Source organism: Euphorbia lathyris, chromosome 9, assembly GCF_963576675.1.
Source record: "Euphorbia lathyris chromosome 9, ddEupLath1.1, whole genome shotgun sequence".
NCBI classification, from domain to species: domain Eukaryota; kingdom Viridiplantae; phylum Streptophyta; class Magnoliopsida; order Malpighiales; family Euphorbiaceae; genus Euphorbia; species Euphorbia lathyris.
Genome location: NC_088918.1, coordinates 3,318,110 through 3,345,593, shown reverse-complemented (window position 1 = coordinate 3,345,593; position 27,484 = coordinate 3,318,110). Strand labels below are relative to the sequence as shown.

The 27,484-nt window shown below is 36.8% G+C and overlaps 2 protein-coding genes across 2 annotated transcripts; both read right to left on the bottom strand.

Annotated features, from left to right (window-relative positions):
• Nucleotides 1-14,457: 14,457 nt before the first annotated feature.
• On the bottom strand, nt 14,458-17,398 carry LOC136205173 (uncharacterized protein At4g14100-like). The gene is made up of 2 exons (XM_065995666.1): nt 16,877-17,398; nt 14,458-14,793 (listed from the first exon to the last, which is right to left on the bottom strand). Exons 1-2 carry the CDS (start codon nt 17,343-17,345, stop codon nt 14,618-14,620), a joined length of 645 nt encoding a protein of 214 aa, XP_065851738.1. The 5' UTR covers nt 17,346-17,398; the 3' UTR covers nt 14,458-14,617.
• A 2,926-nt stretch (nt 17,399-20,324) lies between these two features.
• On the bottom strand, nt 20,325-26,469 carry LOC136207488 (uncharacterized). The gene is made up of 4 exons (XM_065998740.1): nt 25,020-26,469; nt 22,569-23,140; nt 22,268-22,487; nt 20,325-22,004 (listed from the first exon to the last, which is right to left on the bottom strand). Exons 1-4 carry the CDS (start codon nt 26,259-26,261, stop codon nt 20,658-20,660), a joined length of 3,381 nt encoding a protein of 1,126 aa, XP_065854812.1. The 5' UTR covers nt 26,262-26,469; the 3' UTR covers nt 20,325-20,657.
• Nucleotides 26,470-27,484: the final 1,015 nt, after the last annotated feature.

Sequence of the window (27,484 nt, the reverse complement as noted above, 5' to 3'; positions counted from 1 at the left end):
AGTCAAAGGCGAAAAATAAAGGCTACGCGGGGCGTGCCCCATTCTACGCCCCGCGTATCCTCGGGGGGGTTGCGTACTACCACTCCCCATGATAGCTTTTCCTCTTCCCCACACCCCTTTCCCACTTCTACACTCCATCTCTTCTACCCTTCAATCATCCCCACTCTTTTCAAATTCAAAATTTCTTAAACCTCCCTCCCTCATTAATTTTGCCTTTAACCACCCCCTTAATTACTCATTAAAACCCATAAAAACTTAAAAATCATTAAACCAATGAAAATTAAAAACTCTTTACAAAACCGAAAAAAATGTTTCACCTGCCGTCCTCCACGCGGGGCGTACTCCCATTCACGCCCCGCGTATTATCCCTTCTTCCACGCCTTTTTGGTCAGAGACCGAAGTACTCGTGGCGTGCTCTCTAATACGCCCCGCGTGCCTTGGCATTTTTGGACCAAATTTGGTCAGGAGGTGGGATATGTGTGGCGTGGCCCCTTCACGCCCCGCGTACCCCACTGGGAATCCGAAACTTCCTTGGATTCCCACCCCTTCTCTATTTAAACCCCTATTTCCCCTCCCCCCTCCCTCCCACTCACTCCAACTTCCTAATTCCCTCATCTCCCTCACTCCCTTTCACCATGACCCGAAGTAAGCGACCCGCCAATGACCGTCCCCCGCGGTCCACTCGTGCCCGCTCTTCCCGTTCCCACCAAACACAATCACCACCCCCATCTGAACGAGAAGAAACACCACCTCTCACCCGTCAATATCGCGCCCCCTTTCACATTCTCACTGAAGGGGAGGCCATCACCTACCAAACCATCTCCTCTTCCACTGTCATGGCTCTCCCCTACATCAACCTCAGCGTGCTTGATCACTATAATGTTGGTCGTGCCTTCGAGGATCGCCTCCGCGCCCTTGGCTAGCACAACCATTTTTGTGCATGCCACCATATGTACACGTCATTGGTCCATGAATTCTACACTTCCCTCGCTTCTAATGGTGTCCCCGATGCCGCCCTCTTCACCTTTCGCCTTCAAAACCGCCCCCACTCCATTGACACGGCTTGGATCCGCACCCATTTCACCATGCAAACGGATCCCGGCACCACCCATTGGCCCACCGATGACACTGCCTGCAAATTCTGGGCGACCATTACCGGGTCGGACACTTATAACGTCTCCAACCTCCACCCGGGAAGCATCCTCAATCATGTCCTCTACCTCCTCCATCGCTTCATCAACTTTTACTTTTTGGAGAAATCCGAGGCCAACAAGGTCAACAAGATTGAGCTTCTTTCCCTTTATTGCTGCGAGAACGACCTTAAGTTCGACCTCTCCTACCTTGTTGCCACTATGCTCCACCAAATGCCATCACGAAGGCGAGCCAAGCTCGGGCTCGGGCACTTAGTCACTATTTATGCCTCTTTGGCTCTTGGCTCCTCCGCCCTTGAACGCCTTCACCACTATGAAGCCCGCCCCTTGGACAAAAATGCCTTCCAAACCCTCAAACACCGTGCCTCCGGGCCGGGTGAAAGTTCAGGGGCGGGCCAGCAACAAGCGGAGGACGGGTGGGACTTGGACCTCGGCCTTAACTATAGCCCACCCCTAACCATGACTTCAACTCTATCTATGCCCGGTTGGACATTTTAGAGGGGAACCAACGACGCGATCGGGCCCACTTCGACTCCCGGTTTGACACCCTAGACGCTCGCTTCGACGCCTCCGAAGCTCAAAGGCAAGCGGACCGGGCCAACTTCGACGCCTTTACCACCACCTTCTTCGCCCACTTCAACATTCATGGCCATCCTCCTCCGCCTCCACCCTAGTTTCTCTTTGTTTTTCGTTTTATGTTTTTATGATTTTGTCATTTCTGTGTTTTTCCTTTTCGTTTTTATGTTTTTCGCTTCGTGTTTCTTTTGTCTTTCGTGTTTTTAGTATTGTATTTTCTTTTATTTTAATATATATTTTACTTTCCTACGGTCTCTCTTTGTGTTTTGATTCGTTTCTTTTCCGCCCTTCTATTTTATTTTGCCCTCACTCATTCTTTACGTGTTCGTTATTTCTGTTTCTGCATGCATTAATAATGTTCACGCGAAGCGTACCCCTATATATGCCCCACGTGAACCACATTCACTATTGAATAACTACTTCATACTCAGTCTACGCGGCGCGTCTCTCTTTGTGCGCCTCGCGTATCTGAGCCTCTGGCCCCAAATCACATCAAATGCATCTCTTACGTGGGGCGCCCCCATGGGTACGCCGCGCGTAAGACCAGACCTGCAGGGTCCTTTCTTTATTTTTAATTCTATCTTTCTTTCTGTTTTTGTTTTCATTTCTTTTGCGACGTCCTTGGAATAGACGTCATTTTAGTCACGCGGAGGGCCGTGCAACCCCGCACTTACAGTTTGTCTTGCACTAACAAAAACAAAAATAAAAATAAAATAGACAAAAATAATTGAACTCATTTTTTGGCTCATAAATCACCGAACACACTACCTTCTACGGACAATAATTAAAAGTTCCGTTATTCGCCGTCAAAGGTAAAAACATCGAAACATAAAGGATCGGTTTAATTAAGAAATTTTAGTCTTGAATTTGAAGTTATAGAATTTATGCAAAGCCTAGGTTCGTACTAAACAAAAGCATTGAGTCCTAACCCACATGTTATCTCTATAATGAAATTTAAAAAGGCAATAAAAACGAGATGGTTGAAAATTTGACGAGAACTTGAAAGTACACAATTTAACCCGAAATTCTTGTGAGGTATTTTTGAGCCTAAAAGAGTTCGTACGAGAACTCTATTTCTTTTACAATCTTTCGAGAGCTTTGACTTCACTCGACTCATAGAGTTTGCATCTAATACCGGGTTAAGTACACTTATTTTGGTAAGAAGGGCAATAGATGATAAAACGAACCCACTTAGGCTAATTCCTTTCTTAAATTATTTTTCTCGTTTTTATTAACCTTTAGGAAGTCCCCTCGAGCCTATTAACCGACTTCTTTGCTAAATACCTTTTTAACATTTAACCATTTTTCCTCTTGTTCAAATACCAATAAAATCAACCGCATCAGAATCACCCAAAACAAGCCGAGGCCTTAACAAGTAAGAAGCACAATAAGTCTTCGAAATCGTTTTTGTGCCGCTCTCAAAATAAAAAGAAAAAGAAAAACACAATAAAGAGCAAAAAGGCATTCTCAAGCTCCACCCGAGCAATTTCAAGTTATATTTTACGAACTCGGTAAGGCTAAAATGAAAACACGGTGTGACCATCAAAATGGTGTTTAAACTCGAGTTTCTAAAAATTAACCATTAAAAAACCACCCACATTACAACCCCCATCCGGGTTCATTTTTAATATTGCCTAAACCATAACATAGGAGGAAAAACCCGGATGAAAATGCAAACTCAAAGTGACTTCGAGTAAGTACAAAGGAGAGCGCAAAAACACCAACCCACCAAAATTTGAGCGTAAGAGTGAAATCCCCTGGTGAGGTACAATCGGGTTCTCAAAAGATAATTGATCCCCGTTAATATTGCCTATTAAGTTTGATCATGGAGGTTTCAAATAAGTTTTGGTCGCTCATTCGTTTGCGTAAGTACTTGCCGAAAACTTTGCATAAAACTTTAGCTTCGAAATCACGCACTTGGTAAAACCAACTGGAAGTTTGTTTCTTAATTGTCTCAATCCCTTGTCTTTCGATTTCTTTTACTTGAGGATAAGTAAAACTTTAAAGTCCAAGGAGGTTGATATGAGCATTTTGTCCCTATCTTTTAGCGTGAATTACGGTTTAATTATGGACTAAATAAGTGAGTTTAGTTATAAAAATAATGTGTTTTTAATAAAATAACAAAATGAAAATGATTTTATGCTTTTGATTGATTTCCCTTGTTTTTAGTTAATTTCGGAAAAATAAACGTCAAGCTAACTCGGTCGTCGAGAATTGTATTTCGCAGGTACAAGCAAAGAAGTAAAATCCACCATCCACGCGGGGCGTCTCTATCAATACGCGGGGCGTACAAGAGAAATTCTTCAATATAAGTTTCAGAAACTTAGTTACGCAGGGCGTGTTCCAAGCCACGCGAGGCGCCAAAGTCATGATTCGAGCAATTAAACTTCAGAGGCTCAACCACGCGGGGCGTACTCCAACCTACGTGGGGCGTGGCTATGACAAACAGTCTGAATCTGATCAACACGCAGACAATTATCAATGGAATAGGCAAATACGCGGGGCGTCTGCCTGTCCACGCGGGGTGTGTTCATGACATCAGGCCTAAATCTGATCCACACACAGTCAATTATCAACGGAATGGGCAAACACGCGAGGCGTACTCCTGCCACGCGGGGCGTGGTCTGAATAACAAGACTGAACCTGATCAATATGCCAGAAATTGTCAACGGAATGGGCACCCACGCGGGGTGCCTGCCTGTCCACGCGGGGCGTGTCCTGGGGAAATGCAGAAATAATGCAACTTGTGTATTTATAATTTTACCCCCGATTTTGATGTATAAATAAGAGTGATTAGCACTCATTTGATTCATTCAATTTTCCATGTATTAGAGTTCCTCACACATTGAGAGCTTGTATAATCCTTCCGTTACTCCGCCGAAGTTCCGCTCCATCCGCATTCACCAAGCTCGAGAGTTCCGCCTCCAAGTCCTAAGAGACGACTTTGAGTCTGGTTAGCTAGTATTAAGGGCCGATTCTTCTTCCCTTTTTACTTGTTAATTAGTTTGTACTCTTTCTATGTACTAGGCTTAGTTGTATCCCGTATTTTCGTATTCCATATTTATAATACATGATTCACGATTCCGTTTTCACTATACGTATTAATGTTTATTGCTTGCTTTGATACTTATAATTGATTGTTGTGTAGGTCATTTATGAGCTCCGAAATCTATTAGGAATCACATAGGTGTTGCCTCACCGGAGTTGACAAATCGGAAATCGTAGGAATTGACGAGCCACGGAACTTACGGGCCCTAGTTTCTGATCCTAAGAATTAGAGTTGCCTTAAGGGGAAATCACGACTCTAGAACCTCACGGAGTTGTTCGGTCTATTAATAGTCTTCTTTGCAAGAGTAAAACTATTAATCGTGTATGTTTCATGTCATTTATCATAGGTTATAACTTATCATCACCCGTATCATTCGAAGAGGGCTTGAAACACATGAAAATTGTCTCACCCGTAGTTTAGGAGTAGTTTATAGTTGTTACCCAACCAACTAAAGTATCCACCGCTTAGATAACGTGTTAAACCGAGTAGTTTAATACTTGTAGATATAAATCCTGTGGATTCGATACCTGGTCTTAACCGGATTATCACTTGATACGATGGGGTACACTTGCCCATACGTAGTAGCATCTAGTAGAGTCAAAGCACTTAGAAAGATCACATCCATAGCCCCAACACACACTTATCATTACATTGTACCACTTTACTGGATACTCATCAGCTATCTATCGATCCTGTGGGGAGAGATTGGAACCAGTCATACGCTGGACCTTTTAGTGTGGTGATAAACATCCGGCACAACACTGCTTCACTTGCACAGTTAAGACCAAGCAGCATGCGGTACTTCCTTGCATGAGCTTCAGGATTATCCTCACCAGAGTAGGCTAGTATGTTTGGGATCTTAAACTGCCTATCAGTTTCCTCGGCTTCAATCCACGCAGTGAAGGGCGATTCTTGGTTGGCGAACAGATTGTGCCTAGCATTCTCCTCGTTTTATCTGCGTATCTCTGCCCTGATCTGATCTGCTATAGAACCTTGATTCCTTCTTGGGCGTCTCCTACTATGAGACCTACTTCGCTGTGAGGAAGAGGAGATGGATTCTGATGAAGGCTCTGATGGTGACCTTCTCCCTCCGCCGCCACGCCCCCTAGGTGGAGACCGTCCACCGTCTCCCCGATTTGGTGGTAGGTGTTGCATGACCTGGTGAGGTGACCCAGCTCGGCACTCATCCTCCCTTCGCTCTAGAGGTGGGGGAAATCTTCCATGCCGGGGGGATCTAGCTCGGCGTCTGTGATGAGAACGGGATTTGGATCGTCCTTTCCCATGCGATATGGTTCGTCTCCTATGCCTGTGACCATCACGTCCGCCTTTTTGTGGATCCATCACTACATTATTTTGTCCCTAATCCGCCGACGTTCCAGTTTACACTGGAGGAGCTCGAGGTCCGCCAATAGTAATTCCTGGGTTTGTCGTGTTCCTCAAGGGAGCTTGATCATTCCTGCGACTTCCCTCTGGTATATCAGAAAATAACCTTCGGTTTATTGGTATATCACTAGCAAGCTCCGGATTAACGACTGTTGAATCCACGGGTTGAGAGAGGAAAAATGACAAATCACGGTAAGCACCGGGTCTAATATAAGCGTTCTGCCATTATGATATGGTCGGTCTTGGCGGGCGACGACGATTCAGTGAAGGAATAGTTCATGTCGTGGCTCCACCTACATCCTAGTTCTCCAAATAGGCCCTTAGTCGACCCTCCATAATGGGTCCATGTTCTCTTCCTACGGCACTTGCGCAAATCTCCCAGAAGGATTCTGGCGACATGTCCCTTTCATCATGGACGGTTGGCGCATCGGGATCAATGCGACCAGCGTTTGTAGATGGATTAATTGATGGTGGTACGGGTGGTATTGTAGTACCAGTTGAGGGGTTAGACCCCCCACTTGCCATATTTGGGTTGTGAACTCAGTCTTTTTTGGATTAGAACTTCCACGCTCACCGCACCAATTGATAACTGGTGATGAACTTTCAACCGGATTCCTTCCCTGCGGGAGGGCGTCGTTGGGTTCGACGGGGGGAAGCTCCGATGCCAAAGTCAGTATATAGTGACAAAGGTAAACTGTAATGACAAAGTAGGGTTTAGGAAAGTGTGAATGTGTACCTCAATAGCTTGGAATCCAAGCTATTTATAGTCGTATAGTCGTAACCCTCGGTAACTGGAAAGTCTCCATTAATGCCTCATTACTGGCGGTTACTGATCTTATTCAAGTATGACCGTTAGCTCATTAATGGGTTATTAGTTGCCTTTATTGAGGATCAGATCAATCGTTCGACGGGCAGATCGAGGCATGATGGCGAGTCTCCCGTAGGTTTGACTACGGATAGCGTGTGGAGGAATCTATGTGATCTGCCACTTTGATGGCTTGCTCGATACGCCATGGCTTTCCTGGTCGTCCGAATACGCGGTCGTTTTGGTTAATATCCCTTTCAGTCCAGTGGATAATATCTCAATGTTATCACGTTTAATCACATAATTGTTATGTGTTATTGATGACAAGATTCATGACCGAGAGACAGTTTCATGAATTATTTCTCAAATTTATCCAACTTGTCTATGTTAGGGGTAAAATTGTTCTTGGCTGGCAACATTAGATGTAAAATTACACCATTTTAGATATTAAGGGTAAAATTGCTCCTAACCCTAAACTTTAGGGTATCCCTTATTAAAAACATGAATAAGGTGAAAAAAGAATATTCTAACATCCAAAATGGTACAATTTTATTCTTAACATCTAAAATGGTACAATTTTATTTTTATTATTAACAGTCAAAAGAAATTTTAATCCTAAATAGTGACAAATTGTATTAATTTCAGATATCATTATTTTTAAATAATAGAATTAAATATTAATATTTTTAAATTTGATGAAATATTTGAATTTTTTTGTTTTGTTTTAGAATAGATGCAGAGGGTGTATTGTAACATTCTGGTCTAATACCATGTAGATATTGTCCGCTCTGGCTAAATCCAACACCTTAGACCTCATGGCTTTAAAACGCGTCTACATGTATTGGATTTCCACCTTACTAAGAGACCCTAGTAATTTTCTCTTCATTCCTGCCTTCGTTGGCATCCCCTTAGGGGCACTCATTGCTCAAGCGTTCTACCTCCGGTGTCATCCACTCCGGACCAGGTCGTTACAGGTTTAACAACTTCTGTCTGGTTCTTCCCTAAATCACATGTCGTACGTACGTAGGGAGTCGGCTCTGATACCAATTGCAACATCTTAGTCCAATACCATGTGATATTATCCGCTTTGGCCTGAATCCAACACATTGGGCCTCACGGTTTTAAAACGTATCTACATGTATTGGATTCTCACCTTACTAATAAGTCTCGCTCACTTTCTCTTCATTTTCGATGTGGGATTCAGTTCATTACTTCTCCAACTGTCATCCCTCAGAGGTGCTCATTGCTCAGGTCTTCTATCCCGACACCACCCACTTTGAATCGGGTTGTTGCATGTACTCAATGCAATATACATAGGTACAAAATCAACTAAATGTATGCGAATTTTTGAGTTGAGATGTTTAGCAGGTGGACCACTAAATAAAAAAGGCTAAGTTACAAAATGTGATAAGTTAAAGGGGGCATCAGAGGTACTAAGCCATTATTTATCATTCCTTAATTTTTAATTTGAGATAAGGTTCAAATTCAGGCCTATGATTTTGAAAGAAGTGTATAGTATATTCCAACGAGATAAATTGATACAATTTTGCAAAAATTGACACTAAAATAATGTAATTTTGTAAGTTGAGATTAAATTGTCACTTCCTAAAAATCTTGATGTTATTTTGACACCTTATCACTAATATTTATATAGTTTTACAATGTTTTTCGATGATCAATAGATATGTCGTCATTGTTTGCAACTTTTTTTATCAAGTAGGAAAGTCTGATTTAACAATTAAATAGCGATTCAAATTACAGTAAACTAATTTGTTTAAATTTTTTGCTAAGTAGGGATAAAATTGACATTGTTTGAAAACGTTAATGGTAAAATTATATCGTTTTGTACGTTAGGAGTAAATATGTACTCCTCAAAGCAATTACAGAAAATTCCAACATTGTTTTTTTTAATGTACAAAAATAAACCATGTGATTTGTTTAATTTAGACAATCTCGTGGTTTTAAAATATGCAAGAACGAGTCTGCTCTTTGTGCAGTTTGCAATTTGCAAATTAATTCAGACACTGTATAAAAAAAATTTGTCGTGACTATTTACCCAAAAATGATGCGATTTGGAGCACTTAAAACGACTGAATTTACAAATTAACTCGCATATAAGGTCATACTTTGTAAATTAACTAAACCGTGAGTATTGTTTGACGAAAATTTGACTCACAAATCTTTTAACTACAAACTTCTATTTGAAAACTTTTAAACTAAAACTGTTTTTACAAATCGGATTAAACATAAAACTTATATTTGTACTTTCCTTTTTTTTCATATTCGACATCCCTGTCGCTCTCATTGTTATTGTTCATAACTATTTTTTCCCTTATAAATTAGAATGAGAAAGCTAAAACGAAGAAGGTGTCGGAGACGGTGACTCCACCTTCTCTCTACATTTTCTTCTATTTTGCTATTTCTTCTTCTCAGCTCTCTTTTGTCACCGTCTTTGGCACCTTCTCCGTTCTAACTTTCTAATAAGGCCTACTTAGAGGACTAAGAAGGAAGTGTGTATTTGTTCACCCTCCTTTTTATGTTTTAGTCTTCGTCTTTAGCTTCAGAATTACTTTTTCTTGTGGGTTTGAAATCTATATACCTTCTCGAACTTCTTTTTCCATCAGATTTATACCTATTAGCTATACTTGCTTCTTTTATTCTTTTTTTGGTCTTAAAGCAGGTTGGTTGAGAGGTTTGTTAGATGAGATTCCTTTATGGGAAAAAACTGATTCCAACTGTATTGACCCACTATGATAGTACCACGACTGTTGCTAAGATTCAAAACCGTTACTATAATGGTAAGAAACGACAAATATGTCGTAATCACAACACTATTAGAGAGTTCCTGTCTAAAGGAGCTGTTAGAGTGGATCATGTATGCTCTGGAGAGAATTTAGTTGATCCTTTAACGAAAGGATTAGCTAGAGAGAAATTCGAAGTACTTCAAAAAGTATAAGACTTATGCCCTTATAGAGATGAGTTACATATAATGTTAACCTAACCTATAGACTGAAGATCCCAAGAAATAGGTTCAATGGGTAACAACAACTTATGATGTAATAAGAGTCAGAACATGCATATTAAAGCATGAACTCCTGAAGCGAGATTAGATTGAGATAATAGAAACTCTCAATTAGTTCTATGCTCCATTTGGATTGAAGTACCTAGCTATAGGAGTACTTCTGTTAGACTCGCCTATGTGAATGTGGAAGCGGGGCCACTTCTTACGAGTCTAGGAAAAAACTCTAGAGCATTCACTATATCGGGATAGACATGCATAGCCATAAACACATGAGCTCCTTGAACTACACTCTGAAAAGGTTTGGCGTGATACAATGTTAAAGATAGAGTCAAGACTATTAGTCACTCTAGTATAATTTGAATTATATTCACTATGCAAGAGTTCAAATCAAAAGATACATTTGTTTATGTTCGGTTTTAATTACATTTTTGAATGAATACGCAATAAAACATTTTTAAAAATTCAAGTGGGGGATTGTTAGGCTTGACCTAATATTATAAATTTGTAAAAATAGGTTATGTGTTTTTAGTGCAATGTGTCCCTCAATGGATATGGAAAGAGTTACAAAAAGTCTCATTTGTAACTCCCCTACTAATTATTACGTAACTCCCTCATTAATTGGTTTTAATCAGTTTTTTTAAAATATTTGAAAAAGTCTTCAATTGATTATAACTTTTCTATATATAACTCTCTCTCTAATTAATATCTTAGACGTTTTATTCAACCTCCGTGATTTTTCTCTATATATATCTTCACATAAAAAATTGTATGTACTTGAATTTGTAGAAGCAAAAAAACATTTATTCTTCCTCTGATTTTCTTCTCAGTCCATTCCTTTTCAAAATTGAATAGTGAATTGAAATTGGATTGTAGTTATTCCATTCAGTAAGTCTTATTCGTGAAAATCAGAATTGTACCTACACTTATTGATTAGGCTATTTTATCCTAAAGGAGACCGACTACTAGTCTGCTTGCACATCTATAAATAGTGTCGCGAACGTCTTAAAAGAGGGACCTCGTTTGTGACTAATCTTATATTTTGTGTGTTCGGTAACTTTGTTATTTTCTCAATTCGTGCAACAACATGTTTGTTGCTCAGGGGGAGAGTATGGTAAAGTTTGTGCTTTTTTTTATGTCCTTCTTTCAAGCCATTTGTCATGCCTCACTAAGAGTAACACCTATGGATACTAATCAGATTCTTATAGAAATTAGAAAGTAGTTGATTGCAAGTTGGCCTCACATATGTTTGGAAACATGCTTCTAGTTGGCTAGTAACACTACTCATGATGACAAATGGAAACTCAATTATCTACTGTGGATAAGGATTTATTTCCCTATTGCACGTAGTCTCAAAGTCCATGACTATAAAATACTAAAAATCTTGAAGTTGGAACTCATGGGTATCCATGGGAATATATATTAAATGAGGCATTTGCATACTGAAACCGAGAATGAACTCAGAAGGGATAAACATGGCTCTCACAACAATTCATTTGGCACTGGTGCACCTTTTGGGAATCTAGATAAAAAGTTGAACATGAGCCAAAATCATGCCATCATGATTTTGGCTCGTGGTCAACTTTTTATCTAGATTCTTAAAAGGTGTAGCAGTGCCAAATGAATTGCTTTGAGAACTATGTTTATCCATTTCTAGTTGATTCTCGATTTCAGTATGCAAAATGCCCCCATTCAATATATATTCTCATGGATACCTATGAGTTCCACCTTCAAGATTTTCAGTATTTTATAGTCATAAACTTTGAGGCTACATGCGATAGGGAAATAGAACCCTATCCACAATAGATAATTGAGTTTCCATTTGTCATCGTGAGTAGTGTTACCAGCAAACTAGAATTATGATGGTAGGGTTATTATGAAATTCAGAAGGAAGGTTAAGAAATTAACGTCTTTCTCTTGCTTTGAAACAAAGTCATCGAATATGGTTTAGGAAGTTTAGTCAAATAGTTTTTTTTTTCTTGTTTGTTCCTAGAATGTATTTTATGCTCTTGGGCAGTTTTTTAGTTTCTAGATCGAGTTTTCCAGGATTTATTATCTGCCTTGAGAGCAAGGTTGTAAAAGAAGTTAGGCGTTAGTCGGGCAGAAAAGACCCTCAAGGATTAATCATAGGTTGGTCGGGGATTAATCAGATTTGTATTTTTATATTTTTTAGGACGAGTTTCCCATGATTTATTTTGTTCATGAGAAGCTAGAAAAGAACATTATTTTTACAACCTATATCGGAGTTAATGAGCAACTTGAACATATCTTCATTAAAACCTTAAATGGGTTCGGGTAAATTATATCTATAACAAACTCGACATGATAGATATCTATGTTTCAGCTCGAGAGGAAGTGCTACAGTGTGAATAGATGTAAATAGTCATAGTCAATAGTCAATATGTATAAATTTATTAGCTTTTATTGTTTAGCTTTTTACTTTTTGTGTGAATATTTGTAGCTAATCAGTGATAAAAGAGAAAACAATTTCCAATCTCTCTATTGTTTTTTACAAGTAAAAATCAATTATTATGTACTGATTAAATTAAAAGGTTATATATTATGTAACAACTATTCATTCTATAGAAAGTTATTTATTTTAAAACGGATGAAACATAATTGAAGGTGTTATGAATTTTCCATCCAAAATGTTGGTATTTGCCTCTTAATCTATTACTCCCTCTGTTTCATAATAATTGTCGTTTTGAGAAAAAATTTTGTTTCAAATTATTTGACGTTTTACACTTTTCAATGAGTATTAAATGTGTTTTTCCAACTTTGTCCTCATATAATAAGAGGAAAGAAATTTGTAGAGAAATTTAAGCATTAATTGCAAGAGGATAATAAGATAATATTTAACTACTTTTTAGGCTAATTAATAGATTTCTTAATATTTATGTAGAAACCTTAAAAGACAATTAAAATGAAACAAATGGAATATTTGCTAATATTTGTGTACTGACCTATCTAGAATGTTGATTTTTGCACCCTCGCGCATTATTTAGTAATATCTACCTTATAACCTATCAAAATTAATGAAATCTCAACTAATATGGATAGTAAGTTATCAATTCTATTAAAATCTTAACTTACCAATAGAAACCCGATCTATAAAAATTTAACAGATTTGTTAAATTTGTCATCTACATTAATTGATATTTCACCAATTTTAATAGATAGAGTGAAAATTACCAAATAATGTCGGAAAAATATATAAAAATAATAATAAATAATACGTTAAAGACCAACATTTTATATAAATCATGGATCATAGTGCTTTAAGTCTAAAAATAAAAGATTTAGGTAGTTCGATTGAATTTTTTTTTTCCTGCATTCACGAACAAGAGAACCACATAAATTACTACTAATCGGCAAATTAATATAAAATCTAATCATTTATTCAAGTCTCTAACGCACTCTTAAATCACATAACACTCAATTATCACCTAAAACTTATACATAGAGGTGTTCAACGGTCGATTCGGTCTTAAAATCGAACAAAAATAACCAAAAACCGAATAATCAATAAAATAGAGACCAAATCCGACTGAATAATAATAACAAACCAAAAAACGACCAAAAAAGTTCAGTTCGGTTCATTAGTTTCAAAAACTAAAATTTTTAATTAATTAGTAATAACATATGGATAAAAAAGTTTAATTAATTTAATTTTAATTAAAAACTAAAAAGTTATATAAATCGTTTCATCAATTACGTTAATTATTATAGAATTTATAGTGATTTGAATAATTTTCAAACGTTATTTCTAGGGGTAAGGTGTAATACCTCTAACGTTTACAACCAAGAGCAATTTTATCTCTAGTGTCTAAAATGATAAAAAATTTACCCCTAACATTGTCAAGTTGGGTTAATTTGAGAAATAATTCATCAAACTGTCTTCTTGATCATAAATCTTGTCATCTACACTTAACATGTGAGTCATTTTATCACTCATTAGTAGCAAATCATAAACATATGATTAGACGTGAAAAAAATAAAAATAAAATTAAAAATATACTGTGAGTTGGACTAAAAAAATTCAAAATATTTCGTGAAGTTATAAATACTAATCTCCAATTCTATTATTAAATTACATAAAATATAAAATATATTTTTTTAGAACAAACTGATATGCAACTGGTGCAGAATAAGAAACAAAATATATGTGTTTTATAATTGACCAAACTTGCCAACTTTAGGGATAAAATTGCTACTGACTGTAAATGTTATGGTATTTTTGCACATTATCCTTATTTCTATTTATGTGAAATTTAGAAATTGAAAAGTTTTTTTTTATGACAATATTGACTAATTGAAAAATTATAAACTAAAAGGCTATTAATCATATGGTTAATTATAAATTTAATTAGAGTCTATTTCAATCGGTTCGGTTAATTCAATAATTTTGACACAAAACCCGAACAAATTGAAATTACCCAATTATTATATAAATTATAATCAAAACCGAACCAAATAAACCGAAAAACAGAATTTTATCATTTCAATAAGTTATTTCGATCTGGTTTGATTTTTGAACGACTCTACTCACACATACATATATTCCAAATCAAAAATTTCAGTTTAGTGTTTATTAAAACGTTAAAATCAGAAACAATGTGACAATAGTTGGCCGATTAGCGACGAAATTTCCGGTTGCTAACTAGCGATTTTCGTGTCGGTGAAAATGGAGAACCTGTAAAAAGGGGCAAATTGAAATGGGTTTGGTTTTGGAAACAGTAGATAGGAGCTTGCCATTTAGAATCCTCAAAAACAGCTCCAACTTCAAAAGTCATCACATGAGCTTCCCTCCCTGCAATTCAAATCAATACTAATTCAATAAACAATGTGCACGGAAACTCTTCTTTAGTAATATTTTCGTGTTTCATATCCATTGCAGAAATAGAAATGGAAACGGAAACAGAAACTCGCAGAAATCATTACATTTTGATTCCGAACACATTTCCATAAATATTGAAAATAGAATACACGTTTCTAGTTTAGGAAACTGTTGCCGTAGGCAAACTTAATCGAATTGAGAAATCATTTCCGCTGGCATACGGAGTTGAATTCCAATTTCTACTATAATTCTAGCTAATTAAAGTGCATATTTGTCTCTAACATATGAAACAGTACAAATTTATCTTTAACGTTTTCAACTGAAATCAATTTTACTCGCATCTAATGGAAAATTTGAATGAACTTTTTTGAAGTTATTTGACTATCATATTGAATTTTTCAAAAAAAAAAATTTGAAACAATTTTTTTTGTTGGTTATTTTTAACTGTATTAGTAACACATTAAACATTTTAAACAAATTTTTTTTATTAACTTAGAAAATCTCCAACATCCTCTTAAATTGGTTCTTAAATTAAAATTTGAGGAGGGAGGATAAAAAAATCAGCTCCAACAGCCTCTTAGTGGCTCCTCAAATCACTAAGAGCCTCTCATCCTCTCTATTAATAGAGAACCTCTCTCCACCTCCTAGTGGCTTCTAACTTCATTTTTTATAAATAATTTATTATTGATGAGTCTCTCTCCTTACACTATTGATAATGTAACAATAAATAATAATTTTAATAATAAAATAATAAATAATGAGTGAATATAAATGGCATTATTGGAGATGATATATCTTATTGACTCTTAAATCACTTTTGGAGTTTTCTCTCTCTAAATCTTAACATTCTCTCTCATAAAAAAAAAGGCATAATACCCATTTGGATCTATAAACTAAGGCTTCAAAGTCAATTAGGACCTTAAACTATCAAAATCATCAATCAAGTCCCTAAACTAACAAAAAAAATCATCAATTGAGTTCTCATTCTAAACAAAAAATCTTCAATTGAGGCTTCATCGAAAATCATTCGGTTGAATAATTTTAGACTCTCTTCTCTAAACTCATTTTGAACCAACACAAAGATTATTACAGTCTATATCAAATAGTCACAGTTTATGATTTTAGATTATGATGAGAACTTAATTGATGATTCTTACTTAGTTCAAGGACTTAATTGATGATTTTGAAGCTTTAGTTTGGAGACCCAAATGAGTGTAATGTCTAAAAAAAACAAGACCTAAATGACCTTAAACCTAAAAAGTTAGAATTTTAAGCAACTTTAATTCATTAACTTTTTAGGTTTGAGGTAATTTAAGTATTGTTTTTTTTATGAAAAATAAAGTTAATGTCTACAAATGATGATTTTGAAAAATAAAAAGTGTAGTTCTATAATAAATATGGTACTCACTTCATTCCTTTTTATACAGGAATTTTCACATACACCTTAATGAGTAAGTGAATTTACTCATTCACCGTTAGATATAGGCGTATTAAATCCAAGTCTCAGGATATTTTGAATCTCAACCTTAGAATTCTAATAAATCTAGATCTAACGGTAAATGAGCAAATTCTACATGCTCATTAAAGTGCATGTGATTAAGACTGTCTTTTTATAAGTCAATCTAGCAAGTCATTCTAGTTTTCTAATAACTTTTTAGTTTAATTTTTTTTTATCAAAACATTAAATTTTTGTATTGATCTGTGTGTTTTTTAACATTTGAAGACAAAAATTTTTTTAGTTAACCAATATAAATTCATGAATTTTATTTAATATTAATTGTATTTTTTAATTTATCTAAAATAACTTAAAATAATTTATATAATTGAATAAAACAAGTACTAAACAATTTTCATTTTTAAAAATTTTCATAAGTCATTAGCAAAGTCAACCTAAAATTTTACCAACCGTATCAAAGAAAACCAAAAGTGTTGATTTATAAGAACCTGTGACCCAAAGTTTTATTTGAAATTAACTTTATTTATAATTATTTTCATTGCTATTTTTCCATTTCCATTTCAATTATTAAATTCAAAAAAAGAAAAGGAGAAAAATTACCAGTATAGAAGACCCAATGAACAGGTCGCCGAGTCGCAACATCTTCATAGTACCAAATAAAATCAACCTTCTCCCAAACATTACAAACAAACCCATCCATTTTCCGTTGACCTAAATACTTAGCTCCGTCGAGCCAATTAGGCCGGAGAATTCCAACTTCCAATTGCGCCGACGAACACTCCTGATCGGCGTCCAATGTGTAGAAAAACGAAGTTCCGTTGTTCCATTCGAGATCGTAAAGAATATTCCCTAACTGATGTTGGATGATGTTGAAGTTTCTTCCGTTAATCCAATCGTACCATAGATCGATCTTCTGGAGAATTCCGCTGTGATTCATAAATAGAATTGCGTGAAATTGATGCGGCCATGGAGCTGGACTCGGTTCTGATTTTGCCGGTGAGATAGGCGGCGCAAGGATGAAGATGAAGAAGAAGATAGAGATTGTGCTTGTGGTGGAGACTGTGGCCATTCTTTGTTTGGGGTTTTTTGGGCACTTCTTTTATTTTATTTGGGGATAAGTTTAAAATTGGGCCTTAACGTTTTCAGGATTTGCAGATTTATTATTAACGTACCGAATGATATAATTTTATGGCATCGCGTTAACAAGTAAGATCAATTTTACACTTATGTGATAAAAAAATTTGAATGTTTCGACCGTCATATTGGTCCTGTTTGGTAAAGAGCGTTTTGAGATAAAAGATCGGTTTTGACCAACTTTAGAAGTTTGACCACTGAAACCGCTAATTGAAGTGTTTGGTGGAGAGAGTTTTGGGATGAAAACGCTAATTTAGAAAAAGCTCTTAAAAGGAGCTTTTTCAATTAGCGTTTTGCAATATTAAAATTAATGGACTTCTTTAACCCTAATAGATAGCCTCCCTATTCTCCTGCGCCAAAATTAATGCCCTTATTCGTCTTTTTGCACAAACCGCTATTATCAATCAGCTAATTTTTACCAAACAGGTCTACACAAACATCTAATTAAATCGGCTAGTCAAATCAACTAATGTAATCAGCTAACATCTAACAACTAATGTAATCAGCTAACAGCTAACCGCTAACAGCTAATTCTCAAACAGGGCCTATATATTTTAAACAAGTTTGTCAATAAAATAAACCAGTTATGTTTAAATAATATGGTAAAGACTTAGACCTTTTTTGGATAGAATGTAATTAAAGTAAGGTATAAAATAACTTATTGTGTTTGGATAGAAGATAAGTGATTGTTTAATAATATAATTATATATAAAATTAAATACCATCATCCAAACAAGGCCTTAAATATTGACATTTCAACATATTGTTGTAACCGTGTTAGTAATATAATAGCTGATATTTGAAAGGTCTGATGTGATCATTAAATAACGAGTCCAATAACAATAAACCAGACTGTTTCTATTTTTGGTATGGATAAAATTGATATTGTTTAGCAACGTTAGAAATAAAATTACACCATTTAAAAAGTGCTTGCTAAAATTGGGTAAAATTGGATAAAATTGAAAAACACAGGAAAATTATAAAATTGGGTTAAATAGAAGACTCATTTACATTTTTAACCCACTTACTCAACATAATACATATCTAGACTATATTTGTGTGACTTTCCAAAATACCCTTACCCTTTCATTTTCCCCCTTCTCTTCCTTACTCGAACGGTTACTCTCCCAGACCTTTGATCTTCCTCTCTTCCTTTATATTTTGCGAAATTTGCACAATTTCTCCACATCATCATGTCTTTCTCTTCTTCCTCTTTTCATCTCTTGATTCTTCATCTTCATATTGCTAGAAAACGAAGTCATAGTTCTTCATATTTCTGTTTCTACTCGTCTCTTGGTTTCTTTCTTCTTGCACGGATCGAAGAAATTGCTATTCTACGTTATTTTTATCGTTTTTCCCAGTTTATCATATGGTTTTGTTGAAAAATGTAAGTATATATTGTTCTTCATATTTTTGTTTCTGCCCGTCTCTTGGTTTCTTTCTTCTTGCACGGATCGAAGAAATTGCTATTCTACGTTATTTTCATCGTTTTTTCCAATTTATCATATGGTTTTGTTGAAAAATGTAAGTATATATTGTTTTCTCTGCAGGTTTTTTTCTCCAGAAATTCACTTAGCGTATGCCGTTTTCGCAAATGTCTGCGAGGAGAAAGAGTCTGAAAGGTGTTGATTTAATTTCGCAAAACGATGATTACGCGAAGTCTGCGAGGGTAAAGTTCATGATTTTTCCCTCGCAGAATTCGCGTAATCCGTTTTCGCGAAATCAGAGCGTCACATTTCTCCTCGCAGACTTTGCAAAATCATCGTTTCGCGAAGTAAAATCATTCTCTTCCTTGCACATTTATATTTGCATACTTCGCGAATCCTCATTTCGCGAAGCCAAATCTTCTTTTTTTCCGTCTAACACGATTAAATTTTTCTGAAGGTGGTTGAATACATAACATCCGCAAGAAGGCGGTGTCCTTAGATGCAGGTGGGATGACTTTCCTTCTTATACGGGGAGAAATTCTCATCAAGATTTGTCACATTCACTTTAAAATGGTTTGTTATGACTTTATTGTGGCAATCTTGTTGTGTACCATAGAAGACATCCATCCCAAAAGGTCTGGACTTCCATTTCTCATCCAGACCTACAATGAGAAATTTCCGTCCAGATTCGTCACGTTCACTTTGAAATAATTTGTTAGGAGTTTATTATGGCAATCTTGTTTTAAATTTTGATAATATTATGATTTTAATGTTAGAATCCCTTGTCGTTTGGCCTTTTTTGTTATATACCATTTCGCGAATTTTGTTAAAAACACGTCCAGATTTCGCATATGCAAATTAAAATCATCAACTAAACCAAACATTAGCTTCGCAGACTTCGCATATCGTGAAAATCTGCAAAGTCAGACGGGAAAGAGACAATCGCGCCATAAAATTACAAACATATTGAGGGTACTTTGGAAAAGTCACACAAACATAGCCTAGATATGTAGTATGTTAAGTAAATGGATTAAAAATATAAATGAATCTCCCATTTAACCCAATTTTGTAATTTTCCCGAAAAACAAATGTTTATGTTTATTTTAGAAGAAAATCAAAGTCTAATACATCTACAAGCTTCAAGTGTTCAAAAAGTTTTAAATAACTCATATTCTTGTTCAATTACAATAACCTCATATTTCCCAATAAAATTTGATAAATGCCGAAAATTGTTCAATTACAATAACCTCATATTTCCCAATAAAATTTGATAAATGCCGAAAATGGAAAACACGGTCCACCAAATGTCAATGTGCTCACCACGTGTCAAAACGAAAATGTCTAATATACAAATAATTAAGAACTTTTGAAAGTTCAAGTGACAGTTGAAATCTTAGAATTACTCAATGCAATTAAACAAGAATAAGGAGTTATTGAATGCAATTGGACAAGAATAAATGCTGCTTGAATATGGTTGGATAAGAATATGGAGTTATTTGGAACTTTTGAAAGTTCGAGGGAACAATTGAAAATTTAGACCAAATACATGGGGGCAACGATAGATGTATTAAGCCAAAAATCAACCTATATCTACTTGCTACCAACAACAACAAACGGACCCGAAATCTAGCAAGAAGTTTAACAAAATCGTAATTCATTATGCTACAATTCTAAAAAATTCTACTACTATAAGAAGTGAGAAATAATCAGGTAAATTTTAAGACCTAGAAATGACAAGGAAATTAAGAGCAAGTTGAACCTGAATTTGCAACACCTCACTTTGAAAATTTCCAGAACATATTGTACACTTTTGTATCTGTCTAAATATACTTCATTCCCGAAATATATTGCTGTCTAGAGATTATAGTCTGGGCTATGGCATAAATAATTCCCAACATCCCCAATATCTTTATCTTAATCACATCCGATATTATGATCGACGGAAGATTCAGAGGCAGTGTGATCAGCGGCTTTGAATCCGCCTGCTTCGTGTAACTCCATACAAATCTGTTGAAAAGGATATGGCTTGGGAATGTGAGAATTAGAAGGGCTAAATTCTTGACTGCAAAGAACCAATCGGGACCTCCGACTTCTATACCCCAACCGGTATTCCCGTGCCATACCTCTTCCCAGATGTTGTACAAGGAAGTAATCACTAAGTAGGCGGATATAGCAACTGCGACAGGGAAATACCTCTGTTTGTCGCCAAAACCAGCAACGAAATCGGAGTCCTGGTTCAGGAGGAGTAGAATGGGAGCAAGGAAGAATATTGCTTGGTTTGAACCCCCGGTTAGATTCACGTTCAAGATAAGGCATATGGCGAAGCACATTATAGTTGCAACGTTACCCACTGCAGGCATCCAGGCTCCCTCTGCAGCCATTCTCTTAATTGTGAAAGTTGGCACAGTGGAGGATCTGCGTTGCTGCATGAACCTCATCCGTGGAGCAAAGCTTGTTGGATTGCCTTCACTAGAATGACTGTGCCTAATTCCGCCCCTTTCAACCGCCTTTTCCCGCATAAGTGAGGCAAGTTCGAACTTTATCTCCAATGCTATGAGCATAAAGATTGCTGCGTATAAACCGAGAAGAGATGTCCTTGCACCCTCAACGGCTAGCAGAGTTGTGAGCTTCCTATCTTCTTCTCCCATATCTGCAACTCCGTCTTCAAGGATGCTTTTGATTCTCACTTGACCTTCCAACAGATAAGTCACGGGAAAGAGAGCTACGAGTAGCGCAAATACCCATGGTAGTAACTTTGTGCTCGAAGCAGATGGAAAATGGGTAAAGACAACTAACACGGAAGTGCAGACCATGGTTACAACAATGAGCGCATGCAGAACCGCAGCTTGTAGGAAGTACTCAGCAGATATATATACTCCAAGAGCAACTCCGATAGCTATCGAGTAAAATGTTCTTAGCTCCACAATGTATTTTATAGGTATGATAGATGTCACAGCAGCTAGTGTGAGCAGAATTGCCGCAATAAGTAACCAAGATGGCCAGGTAGGTTTTGATGCCAGAAAACCATATATTGAGATGTCATCAGAAGATTGGCGAGCTGCTTTGATTATGTCAGAATGGTAAGTCCATGCCAACGGAATCGGTGGCTGCATTAGAATAAACAATACACCTGTAGCCACAACTAGCACAAGACATCTCTTTGCAGACTACAAAAAGAGAGGAGAATCTAGTCAGTCAAATCAAAATATAAATTTCGGATGAATTCGAAATGGCTTGTCAACAGATAAAACACTTTTGTTTAGAGAAATTTATTTATCCATCAAATGCAGTTAGTCAACACAAGAAAACCCTTCATCACTTATTCAATGACGTAATTCTTAGTGCCTTCCTCCAACTAATAATCAGTAAACAAAATAAAAGTGCATTCCACGGGAATAAAAGGACAAACAAAATTAGATGACATGCTTACCAAGACATGAGAGAAGTGCAGAGCAACAATTGGTAGACAAGCAAATCCAGTCAATACAATGCAGAAGCCCAAAAGTAAACCATCAGTAGGAGGCCTTCCATTCCACCACTGAAGAGCTTCAAAGATTGTTTCACGGCAAAACCAAACAGATAATGCAACCACTGTAGCATGTGTATACCCCTGCCACGGCTTCATCTTTGAGCCTGTCCGTGACTTATCCCTGCATAATCCAAAAAGAGAACATTACACGGGCACACACAGACTTAATTGAGAAAATTATTATCATTTCAGGAATACGAACTTGTATAGAAGTAACGGAGGAGAAATGGCCAGTAACAGTATAGCCGATACCCATACAACAGATTTTGATGAAAGAAACAGCATGGACAACTTTGAAGAATACAAACATGCCAAAATCCAAACTGCCTTGGTTCCAATTCGATTGTCCACAGTAAGTCTTCTCACCAGAGCCAAACCAAGAAAAGTTGTCAGAATAACCATATAGCTTGGATACATCACATCATCTTCCAGTCCATAGAAGTATATGCCGGAGTAATTAAAAAATCGATTCTCAATATGGCATAACAACAATGCATGGCTGATCAACCCAAGCTCAACCAAAAAATGAAGTTTTGATGGAAGAAGAGCTAAACCAGGAACAGTCATGGCTATGATGACACTTGCAACTATGAGTTTACAGAATGACTTGAGGGACATGCCTGCCAACCAAATATTTAAATCCCAGAAATTATGAAGCACGAACCATGTCACTATCAAACTCCCAAGGACAACAAAGGCAAAGTAGGATGATAGGCTTTTCTTGGTGAAAAAGCGAGCAAAATAAAAACCAGCAACTGAAGGCAGAGGGATGAACTGTAAAAACAAGGGATATATTAAATACTATCTGTTAAACAATTGAATTTGACTTATTTTCCTCTTGAAACTATGAGCAAATTGAATTAGAAGATATGGTAATGTTAAACAAATATGCACCCAAGAAGGCTACAGAAGATTGCACAATAAAGGATATTATTCAACTTTAAAATCTAAATATCATTTGAATTTTCATCCAGTCAGTAAGAACCTAGTTGCAGCCATACAATCTATACAAACAAAACATGTAAGCAGCGGACTCAATTGAATTCTATTTGGCGTACTGCAATATTGCAAACAACAATTATACTACCCACTTGAAAGTGACACCATAAAGATGATTAAACAGGAAGGCCACTAACTGCAACTACGACACACATATAGTAAACAGAAGAAAGTCTAGAAAAACTATGATTACGCGGAGGGAGAGGGGGAGAGAGAAAGAGTTGATTAATGACTATTAATCTAGATCACTGCACAAAATTTAAAAATGAGACTGCTGATATACTAATTGCAGGTGGTCCTTTGTAATGTTTATTGGTCTATAATCTATCTATCGTAATCTCAACATGCACTAATTCAGACAACCATGATAGATATATGGCATTAATAAAAAAAAATTCATAGTTTGCTTAACTAAGCGCAAAGTTTTGAGCCCCATTGTATAGCCAATAACTCCAACAACCATGTAGGCATTCTTTTCATCTATACAGCCAAAGGCGTTGCAGAACACAACAATTATATCAACATGATAATTTCTACAAATTCCAGACATAGGTTGAGTAAGTTCGAGTTTGTATTAGCAGATAAAGGGCACATAGTCAATTTCAATAAAAAATTTAAAGTCATTGTTCCATTTGAAAACTCAACGGGCAGAAGCCCACAGGGTGGGGGTGGCAGAAAAAGGCTTTTTAATGACATATTCAAGGGACCACCAATAATATGTGCAAGGGTACGTTCTCCATCATGACTCACTATTTTCCGTGGAAGGCCCTAAGAACACATCACATTACCTCAAAGGCTCAAAGCTTAAATGTTGAGTTCCTTCCAAGAGCTTACACTTTACAGTTTACATGCTTCAACTAAATTCACAATCAGAAGCCCAACTTTCTAGAAAGCATTCGCAGCAACTAAGACTAGAACATTACCACAATGTCTTTTTTCAAGTGTATAAATCACTCCTACCTTCAGGAATATGATCACAACTAAGGCAGCTTGGAAGGGGCTTTGGGCGGCCCGGTCGCACTACGCGTCCCCGCTGAGCGAGGGTCCGGGGAGGGGTCCCACCACAAGGGTGTACTGGGGGCAAGCCTTCCCCTGCCAATTTATTTGGCAAGAGGCCGCTCCTAAGACTCGAACCCGTGACCTCTTGGTCACACGACAACAACGTTTACCGTTGCGCCAAGGCTCGCCCTCCTTGGAAGGGGCTTTAGGCAAAAAAAAAATATATATATGTTTCAATTCTGCTCACTATGTTTTAAAACTGAAACAGCAATTTATCTCTTACTTCAGAGCCTCATTTTACTTATGGAATTAACAAAATAAGCACCCTTTTATCCGTAAACACATCAAAAGGGATGCAATGAACAGACAACAGAATGAAGTAATTTGAAGGCTTAATGTTTCCGGAATCCTCACCATGGCATCCGAGCATAGCAAGATATGCAGAAGTAATAGGACTTCCTCTTCCATTCAGTTTCCTATAGTATTCTCCTTTTTCATTTAGTTCAAAGTGCATCCTATGATCTTTTTCATTTAGTTTGAAATGTAAATTCTCTTAAAATTAAGCTGAAAACAAAAGCACATCCTATTGCTCAACATCTCAAAGTAGAAATAGTGTAAAATACTGCCAAATAAGTATAAGGAATAAAGGGCATACCAACAAAGGAAATCCCACAACGATGGCTGCTGCAGCACTAACAATTACAGCCAAAGCAGTGAAAGCTAACGAGCTGAAAGCATCAGAAATCATACCAAGTGAATAAGCACCAGCTCCAGTAGCCCCTCCAAGCATAGTCAGAGTAACAAGAAGATAATTCAGCGGTGGAGGAACCTGAATGTATCGCCCAAAAGAATGGAAAACAACTCTAATCTCCAAACAAAGCACAACGACAACCAAAGCAACAGCACCATTTACAACACGTATACTATGTAGTTGATGCCCATTCTTAGTAACCCACCAGAGTGCACCCCTAGTGGACGCATAGAGTTGGAATAAGAAAGGGATAAAGAAAAGAAGAAACAAATCACAGACAGAAGCAGCAGATGAAAATATCACTGAATAGTGAGATGCAATATGAAATAGCAAAGGGAAAAAAAGCAAGTTCAATGTATGAATACAACTCTCTAGAGGACTGAGAATGAAGCTATCCTCAGGAACCTCTCCGCCGTGATACTTGGCTTCCTGTTTGGACTTAAAGGAAGAAGCACGAGGAATTGCAAAAAGCCAATAGAAGACGCAATTGAAAGCCATGAGATAGTAAGAAGCGTTATTCATCCCAACTGCGGAGATGGTGGCCCAGGTGAAGAGTGTGGAAGCTGTGAAGGGAACACAGGCGAATAAGAGACGCTCGAGGGTAACGACGATGCCAGGGTTTTCGAGCTGGATCCACTTGAATTGAAGCGAAACCCATACCCCGATTAGGAAATTAGCAAAAGCACAAAGCAAAACAGCGAGAAGACCTAGAGGGAGCGAAAATGTGGAGATAACAGATGAACTGAAGAAGAAAGCGATCTGACCGGCAATTAGAGAGAACCACACTCCGAAAAATGCACCTGGTTTGAAATTAAGAGAATCAAGGATGTAAGCGACCATAAGACCAAGGGTTAGCGTCGTCACAACAGGAGCACCACCGAGGTCAAGCAGAAACGCAGCGCAAGGAACGAGTGCGATGGCGATTCTCGGATTGTGAGCGAAAGAAGCAGGCAAAAATCGGGATCTAGAAGGAGCAGAAGATGAGGATGATGAAGAAGGAGGAGGAGAATGAAAGTGAGACTTAGAGGTAGGGTTTTGGTCAGGGGAGTAACCGCGGCCATTGTTGAAGACGGAGAAAGAAGGAGCACTTGCAGAGGTTGCTATGTAAGGCCGGAACGGCCTTGATTGTAGCTCCGGCGGAATCATATTCGCCGGGGGTTAGATTATAACGTTCCGATGGAAGGGAGTGGAGTGTGAGAAAAGAGTTAGAGAAGATCTGAGAAAGGAGAGATTGACGAAGACGACGGACTGATTTCGGTCATCTGTGAGATTTGGGAACGGTGACGTGTTCGGATGAATGTGGACCGTTGGATCAGCCACTAATCAGTGGGGTCCATTGCTCATATGAAGTTATCAACCATTTTCAATGTGACAAAGAGAGTGATCTCTTCTCATTCCATTTTGGATCATTTTTTGGAGAAAATGTAAAAAAAGTAGGGGTGGGCAAAAAAAAAAAAAAAAAAAATCGGTCAAACCGATAATCCGAACCGGAAAAAATGGTTAATCGAACCGGTGGTTTTTTTAATGGTTAAAAAAATAGATAGGTATCGGTTTCGGTTTAGGGTTAGAATGTTCAAAAACCGCGGTTAACGGTTAACCGAACCATTTAATAAATATAAATTTTAAAAAAAATATATAGGCCATTTGACTATAAAGGCAAGACAAATATAAATATAAATACATAGATTATATTGCTTAATATAAATACATAGATTATAATATAGATTAATATAAATATATAACATAGATTATACTGCTTTATGTTGTAATAAGTACTTTGACGAAATATTATTTACATTTCTTTATATTTTAAATGTAAACTTGATGGATTGTTTTTTAGTTCGGTATTTATGTTTGAATTCTAAACTTTTATATGAATTTGTTTCGTTTGAATTTTTGAAATTATGTGTATTTTAATATTGTTTAAAAATTTAGGTTTGGGTAAAAATTTAACCGTTGATTTTTGGTTAACTAGTGAGAATTGGTTAAAAACCGTTAACCGAAAAACCTAACCGAAATTAATGGTTAATCGGTTGATGGTTAACCGATTGATATGGACCGGTTTCGGTTTGGATGGTTAAAAAACCGTTGATAATGGTTCGATTAATTTTTTTACCTAATGGACCGGTTAACCGAATCGTGCCCACCCCTAAAAAAAAGTATATAAAATAATTAGAAAGTATATATATTTCTTTTTTTTTATAAAAATTAAAAAATATATTGAACAACATACATATATTGCTCAAATTTTTTTTTTTTATAATAAACATGCTTATTTCAAGGGATATAAACGGGAAGGAACACTCATGTTCCCTGACTAGTCGGGAATTCTCTATCTCTATACCCGTGAACTAAACGAGGACAAACTT